Below are 8,569 nucleotides of genomic sequence, written 5' to 3'. Positions count from 1 at the left end.
TTTTATTTTATTTTTTTCAATAGAAAAGAATAGCCAAATCGACTCACCTAGCTGACTGGTCAATCTTAGAGATCATATGGGCCGGCAAACGGAGATGGACGACCATGGTCCTGGCCTTACTGAAAGGAACAAAACAGTCCCTAAGTTTAGTACCACGAAGAACAAAAAATTAGAATGCAGCTGTATTGTGGCTGTCCAATCTGTATCATGTATAACTGGCAGTTCAGTGTCGCATCCCCACCTCTCCCCCTCCCAAAGCAGCAAACACAGGAAAAAGCCACTGTATCTCCGACCACTTCACTAAAATAAGGCTGCTGTAATCAGGAATAAAAGGAAAACAGCACTACCCAAACCGCACAACCTTGCCTTGTAAACGTTACAAAACAAGAACAAAAGAACAAGAAAATTAATGCACAAGAACATTCAGATGAGAAGATTGAAAGAATTCAGAGGAACATCCTTTGATCTATCTATTAACAACAAAACTAAAAATAAAAAGAAAGAACTTTTCTCCATTTCAAAAAAAGCTAGTACGTAGTAATTTGCAACATAATAAATGAGGTAAAATCCGTATATCTAATTACCAACAAATGCCCAAAATTGCTAGTCACAATTTTTGGCTCACAAAAGAGCATACAAGTAACTATACTGATCAACCCTTACCCTTCTACTCTAATCTGTCTTCTCTATGCACATTTTGGATTTTTTTTTTTTACCCCTTAATTTCACAAAAATTTAATCAATAAACCATCAAAACCACTTGTAAATATCCAATAACATTCTGTGTTATTTCTCCATTTTACCCCTTCCATTCCCCACACTGAGATGTAGGCCGGCTTTTCTGCTTCCCGGCTTTCAAAGGGCAAGGTGTCTGAACCGGCAGTACCATGCAATTGTACTGCAAACACAATGAGCTGCGAACCGGAATCTCAGCCGCCGGATTAATCGCTATCCCCGTCAGAAAGTTATGTTGCAAATACAAAACATGTATATTAGCCGATAATAACCGGTCTACCAAGATACCAGGAACCTGACCCGTGAACCGGTTGTTATTTAAATACAAAATCTGCACACTCGAGAACAGTGGAGAAATTTCGCCCGACAACCGGTTGAAGCTAAGATCCACATTGGGAATTGTAACCTGACCGACCGGGTAAACCGGGCCGGTGAATTGGTTCCTTTGTAGCTGAAGGTTGGTTATAGGAAATCTAAACAAGTTTCCCGGAATGCAGCCAGTGAACCGGTTTAAACTGAGGTCGAGATAATTCAACCGGTTTAGTCGAGACAATAAATGGTCGACCGGACCGCTCAACTGGTTCCATGACAATGAAAGATACTCAAGCGAGGAAGGAAGTGACATTGGCAAAAGCGAACCGGAAAGTTCGTTGTGTTTAAGATCGAGCCGAGTTAACCGCTGAGAAACAAAAGGCGGCACTGAACCGGATAAACGGTTATGACAGAGAATAACGTTGGATAATGCCGGAATAGTTCCGATGGACCAAGGTATATTTCCGGTGAGCTGATTGAAACTTAAATCAAGAGTTTGAAGTCCACGGAGCTTACCCAAACCCGACGGAATCCGTCCAGAGAGAAAATTCCGGCTAACTCCCAAAAACCTTAAGTTCTTCAACTGTGAAAAACTTTCCGGCAGTACTCCGATTATCCGGCCGGGAACCACAGTGAACTCAGCTAAAGCAGAGAGTTTACCAATAGCAGGGTCTAATCTTCCGGTAAGACCCGGCGACCCGGCCCGGGGATCACCAAGGTTCAATGCAATCACCTTATCACCATCACAGTAAACTCCGGCGAAGTTGCATGGGTCGGAAGTAAAATCCCAAGAAGCAAAGAATTTCGAACCGGGTAAATCATCCAAGCTTTTATGAATTGCTTGTAATGCCAAGAAATCAATTGGTTCAAGAATCGCAACACATTGCTGAAAAAAGATTGCATGAGCCAAAATTAGAAACAATAATTTGATCTTCATTGTATAGATGAAGAGGAGAATGAGTACTATAAGGGATTATATAGTATAAAAGTGGAGACTTTTGGGTAATGCTTTTCCGTGAGAAGCTTCAACGAGTTCTCGTGGGAAATGAGCAAATTGGGTTCGTGAAAGCCTTAATGGAGACAGCATCAAATTTATAAAAAGTAGAAGTTTTGATATAAGGAGAAAATGAGTGGCTTCTGAAAAAAGCAACAGCTAGCAAATGGAAACAAAAAGAATTTTTTTGATATTTGAGTGAATCTTCTTGAATACACTATATGAGTTTTGGGAGAGAAAGATGGCGGAAGAAAGAAAGAGCAATAAGCACAGCTAATAGTGGCAGTGACTCTCTGCAACAAGAAAACTAGGGTCAGGTTAATGATTTTCTGTTACATCTTTCGTGTTTTTTTCCCCTCTTTTTTGTGGATGAATTTCGTTATAATTAATGTAGGATAATTTTTTTGTTTTATTTGTTAATTGGGTTTGGATGGGTGCAGGCAAGCAGAGTTACTGTCCCGGTAAGTTTTGCTAAAATAGTGCATTTGATGTTTAAAGTTTATTAAATATATATAAATATTAAATTGACAAAATACCTTAATACCCCCTAAACTTGGCAAGAATTATTAGTTACAGCTTTAAATTATTCGCGGTCTTAATTACCCCCCTCAACTTGGTCTTTTGAAAGCCATTACCCCCGGACGCTGATGTACTAAAAGAGTGTGGGTGCACTCGCCTACCACATGAATTTTTCTGTATATGTGGCATTTTTTTAAAAAAATAAAATATTTTTTACCTTATTAAGTATGTTACTTTTTTAGATAAATTTTTTTCGAATACAGTTTATAATAAAACTTGATAGAACTACATTATTTAGGCTAAAAAAATTTATTTGGCTAAAAATTATGAAGTTTTAGTTAATTTGTTTTTCTAAATTTGACCTGAAAATAATGATTTATACAATTGAAATAACTAGTCAAGGCATCTAAAAAGTTATAAAAAATACATAGTTTGATATTAATTATTTTTGCTATAATTTTTTATATTGCTCTAAATTATGGTGCTCTAAAAATATATATTTGTTTACAGAGTTTACCTAAAAAAGTAAAAATACATAGTTGAAATAAATAGTCATTGCATCAAAAGAAGAAATAAAAAAAAAATTACTTGCATTGTACACTCTTTTTATTTCTACGTTTGATGCAATAACTATTTATTCAACTGTGTATTTTTACTCAATGGTCCGAAACCCCAAGCAATTGACCAGGAGAGGATCATCTGGAATGGACTAAGGGCTTACCAACCCTTTCTTAGTCTAAGGCATCTACCCCTGGCAGAAAAGAAGACGGAAAGAAAGCTGCATTTGTTGATTCACTTCCCATGACAACGAGAATTTAGAGTATATTGTATGGCCGCACAGTATTTTATAATTTTTCGGAGGAATTTTAGCATTCGTCTGCTAATGTGTAATGTGCTGCCTGGTGACAAATTACCAACTCATGAGTCCTTGAAAGCCTTGATCTACGGAACTGGCATATACTTGTGCCTAATGCATGCATCATCAGAAGTGCACACAAAATATTCTCATTACTGAGGCCATACAAATTGAACATTCCAGAAGCTTCTAGAGACCGGCGCTTTTCAGGTAAAATCTATAAAAAATAAATAAATAAATAAATAAAATTTAGAGCACCATAATTTAGAGCTATATAAAAAATTATATCCAAAATAATTAATTCCAAACTATGTATTTTTTATAACTTTTTAGATGCCTTGACTATTTATTTCAATTGTATAAATCTTTATTTACAGGTCAAATTCAAAAAATGATCAACTAAAACTTTATTATTTTTAGCCAAATAAAATAATTTAGCCTAAATAATGTAGTTCTATCCAAGTTTTATTATAAAATGTATTCGAAAAAAAATTATCTGAAAAAGTAACATACTTAAAAAGGTAAAATTATATTTTATTTTTCAAAAAAATGCCACATATACAGAAAAATCCATGTGGCATGCGAGTGCACCCACACTCTTTGCCACATCAGCGTCTAGGGGGTAATGACTCTCAAAAGGCCAAGTTAAGAGGGTAATTAAGACCGCGAATAGATTAAAGCTGTAACTAATAATCCGTGTCAAGTTTAAGGGAGTGTTAAGGTATTTTGCCTATTAAATTTAAAATTTATTGGAAATCTTGTTTTAAAATTTAAAATTCATAAAATTAAAATCTTAGCTTCATTTAGCTTCATTTCAAGGCAGGTGATCCGAGCCGATGTACACAGATCATCAGGTTAGGGGGTTTACGGTGATTCGGACGAGGACCACGTGACCCTTGTGCTTCCTCTCTTTCATCAGAGAGTACAGTTTCCACTATTTCTTTTTTGTTTATTAATTCCGTAACATTTTATGGAATTGCGTTAATTAATGTAAAACCCTTGTTGCTTGTTGTTGTTCCTTTAGGTGTTTTTTTAGTTCTCACTGCCACAATTATTAGAACTTAGAAGCCATTAGCTATTCCTATAATTAGTTTTGATTCTCTTTTTGTAGTTTTCATTGTAATAAAGTACTTTCTTCGGTCCACAATAAGTGATATTTTGGCGTTTGGTACACACCTTAAAAAATACTAACTCCTAAAAAGAAATAAGTATTTTGACTAAATTATTCTTAATTAAAATTTGCATATTTTTAGCTTGATAAATTGGAATATGTAAAACGAATATTTATTTTCAACAAAAATAAAAAAGGTCAAAAAGTTCATTTATTATAGATCGAAGAAAATAACATATTTCCTAAAACTGAAGAAGTATAGAAAATCTTTTTACTCAAAAAACGCCATAGCCACTGAAAGAGAATCAATACTAGTGCATTAATTAATATAGTATATTTTTTCAGTAGGGAGAGGGGGTGTCCCATCATTTCTTAACCTTTGGCGCTGTACAAGCCACCCTCTATTCTCATCAAACCAACCCCTATACAGAAAGTCTAGTAGCACGGAGATTATTTAATTTATCGCTAGAGTAATTAAATCTAAAATATACTAAGTATACGCTACAAATGGAGTTAGAACAATAACTATAACATACAAGTTGTTTGGCTCAAAAGTTTACAATATACTTTGTAAGCTAGAAAACAATCAAAAGTAAGGGAAAGGTAAATCGTAATCAAATATAGTAGATCTAGAGATATGTAAAGATGATGTTATTGTTGTAGATCTAGTATTATACAGTGATAATATGAACTCAAGAGAATATGTTCGTTTGAGACAGAGATAGAGAGAGTCAGAAAATGAGAGAGCTGTATTATTCCAGAGTCCCCTTTTACAATGTGAAGGTCTCCCTTATATAATAAGAGACCCTCTTCGAAATAATCAAAAAGTTACAAAAATAGGTAACGTTTTCCTAGTGAAGACACTGAGTCCTAAACGATGTCGCTTTTGTCCCCACGTCCGAGTCGTACCCATTACGTTAGTCGGCGTACACTCACTGGGCGTACCCATTGGCGTAGAGACGCTGACGGTCAAATTTGACCCTATACAGTTAGTCCCTCCGCTCGTTGGAGACGCATTCGGTGGGCGTCTTCGATGGGCGAAAATGCAAACCTCGGCTTAGGAGAATTTGACCTCGACCAGGGGCGGCAATTTGAATGAGGTGAAATGTATGACGTTGTTGAGCTACTGACGTGTGGCTTTCTTTTTGGAATGACGTCATCGCCTGTATGCGTCATTATTATATTTGCCCCCCGAGGCGGTTCAGAGGATGATGTGACATTTTGGTTTTCCGCGCACGTTTTCAATCATGACTCTTCGATTTCTGCGCAACTTATCCCTATAAATAGGAGAGTGGTTCGATTCGATTCAACTTTCAAACCTTCGGAAAACATTTTCTCATTTACTCCTTTGTCTTTCTTTCCTATAACCGTTATTTCATGAGGGACTCTCCCACTTCTGTCGAAACCACACTTCCTATCGTCAGTGCTTCGTTTCTTACGTAGGATAACATGACAAAACGTGGACAGAGTAGTAAAAAGGCCAAAGATAATGCCCCGTCTAGGGTTTCGCCATCTTCCGGTGGTGAAGGGGAAAAGGCAGAGAAGGCCCTTGTTCCTCTCAGTGTAGACAACGTCCTTCCGAAGAAGATGCATGTTCGCAGGGATTTTCCAACTAAAAGCCCAGCCCTTCCCTGGGAGCACAGCGTTTTATTACAATCCCACTTAGATGATCTTCGAGAGACGCACCATATTCCGGACCACGTGGAAATGGTTCCGGCCGGGACGGACTATGCCAATGTGCACCGGCCTGGGTACTGCACATTCTATGAGTACCCGTTCTTGATCGGTTACAATCTTCCAATCTACCCTCTGATGGAGGAGCTTTGCCGTTTTTACAATGTGTGTCCGGCTCAGCTCACTCCTTACACCTTGAAGGTGTGCCGTATTATGACCACTTATGCGGCCAGGGCTGAGTGCAGCGTCTCGGTCCACCACCTCTTACAGTTATTCAGCCCTGGTTACCTGAGGGGTACCATGCTGCAGTTAAAAAGTCGTGGCACAAGGGGCTTGGTTGTTAAAGCCGATGACAAGACCAACCGCCGCTTTTGGTGTAAATATTTCTACATCAGGACGGAGCACCTGGTGTCGAATCCCGAAGGGTTCCCGGAAAGATGGAATCCAGAACGTAAGTATTTCTACTTGTAGAATTCAGGACTGCTTGCGCTTTTGACCATACGGCCATTGTGATTTCTTTGCTTTTCCCCCTTTTTTATTCGCAGCGAGGGGCTTCTCCACCCCAGTTCATTGATGATATTAAATCGTGGGTGGAGAGAATGATTCCTTATGCGGAGGAATGCCGTACCTGGGCTGCGTTTCTTGAACGGTACGGCCCGTCAGGTAATTCTTTGGCTACGGTTTGGAGTTTCCTACGTTTTTGTTACCTGACTTATTCGTGTTGGCAGGTCGGAGCGCCCCTAAGAAGAAGAAGAAGAGCGTCGTTACCTCGCCTGGGGCGGGGACTGACTCTGAAGACGGATACATACCCTGTGGCTCGCCCAGTGATGGCGCTCCGGAGGTTCCTCAACCGCTGCCCGTGGCGGTGTCCACAAGTGAAGCGACTCCTTCAATGCCATCCCCGCGGCCTGTGGAGGAGACTTCTGAGGGCGAGGAGCCGCCGGAAAGGAAAAGACGCCGGTTGATAACTGGCAAGGGGATAGCCACAGAAGACGAGGGGGCGAGCGAGCCCCGTCGGGAGTCAAGGCCAGTTTTTATGGCAGATGCCATCCGTTCCGGGAGGTCGGCTCCCCAAGGGAGGGCGGTTCCCGACGCCAGCCCAACACGCATACCGGAGAGCGGCTCGTCGGCCGCCGTTGGAGAAGCGGGCGACGATACTGAGAGGGTGGGCCCTGAGGCCGCCCATGCGGATGCTGATGCGTTTACGCGGGGTCCGGCCCGTGTGGGGATGACGGCAGGTAGATCCAACCGCCGAATTCTGATCCCAGGAGGGTATAACCTGTTGCAACACAGCGAGCAGGCCGCAGCGGATATGACCCTGCTATGTGCGGCCGCTGAGCGTGAAATGTTAAAAGGTGTTAGCGACGGGGAACTATCCCGGAGGGTTGCTGGCGCGGCCTTGCAGGTATTTTTTGATTTTCTTCATGTATCGTAAAGTAAATTTTGGTGCATACTGACTTGCCTTTCCTCTTTTTCCTCTTCTTTAGACTCTCATCTTGGAGGTAGAGAGGGGGCGGCGAGCGCAAAGGAAGGCAGCCACCTTTAGCAAAGTGGTAAAGAAATATCGGCGGTGCCGTGTCAAGCATCAGGCGTTGGCGGACCTACTCAAGCAGGACCCGGAATTTCGGGTTTTCCGTGAGGGTTTGGAGGAGTCGGAGGCCCAGCTGAAGCGAAGGGTGGTTGAGCTGGAGCAAGTTGATGAGCAGCTAATGGCCGCTTTGGCTCGGAACATTGAGCTGGAGACTCTTCTCCAGTCGAAGGAAGAAGAACTGGAGGTCGGCCGTGGGGTAGCAGCGGAAGCCGCTGATTTGCGAGCCAAGGTCGCTGCCTTGACCGCCGAGCTTAATGCCAAGGCGGCTGAGATTGAGGCCCTTAAGCAGTCTGTTGCGTCAAGGTCTGATGAGGATGCGTATGGCGAGGCGCGTGAGATGTGGGTGTATGCCGAGGCCAAGCTAGTCGTGTTCGAGGAATTCTTGGCTGCGGGTCGAGCTACTGAGGCGGAGGTTCAGGCTCAACGGCGTATAGCTCAGGTTGCCCGTGAAGCCTGCGGGTATAGTTCCGACTCCACAGAACGGACGGGCTATAATTCCGAAGATGTTAACCGTCTAGGGTCCGGGTCTTGGATCTCTGCGACCTATCAGGCCGAGGACGGCGGTGGACGAGATGGCGGTCTGGCGGGGGACGGTGAACAGAATGGCGAAGCCCCTTAGGACTTGTATTCATTTTGTTTTGCTGTATTTGGAGATGTAAATGGGTCCTTTGTACATGTATTTTGGATGATAATGGTAAGTTAGTACTTTTGCTGTTATTCTTTTCTTTTTGTTACCTTTTATTTTTCGGCCTTTAATATTGTTGATTGGCCTTTAGC

General features: G+C 41.5%; 1 protein-coding gene across 1 annotated transcript; it reads right to left on the bottom strand.

Moving 5' to 3' along the window:
* Nucleotides 1-487: 487 nt before the first annotated feature.
* Nucleotides 488-2,390, bottom strand: LOC109243484 (DNA-damage-repair/toleration protein DRT100-like). Its single transcript, XM_019410427.1, has one exon. The coding sequence runs from the start codon at nt 1,982-1,984 to the stop codon at nt 800-802; it is 1,185 nt and encodes a 394-aa protein (XP_019265972.1). The 5' UTR covers nt 1,985-2,390; the 3' UTR covers nt 488-799.
* Nucleotides 2,391-8,569: the final 6,179 nt, after the last annotated feature.

Source organism: Nicotiana attenuata, unplaced genomic scaffold (assembly GCF_001879085.1).
Source record: "Nicotiana attenuata strain UT unplaced genomic scaffold, NIATTr2, whole genome shotgun sequence".
NCBI lineage: Eukaryota > Viridiplantae > Streptophyta > Magnoliopsida > Solanales > Solanaceae > Nicotiana > Nicotiana attenuata.
This window is presented reverse-complemented; position numbering and strand designations above follow the sequence as displayed.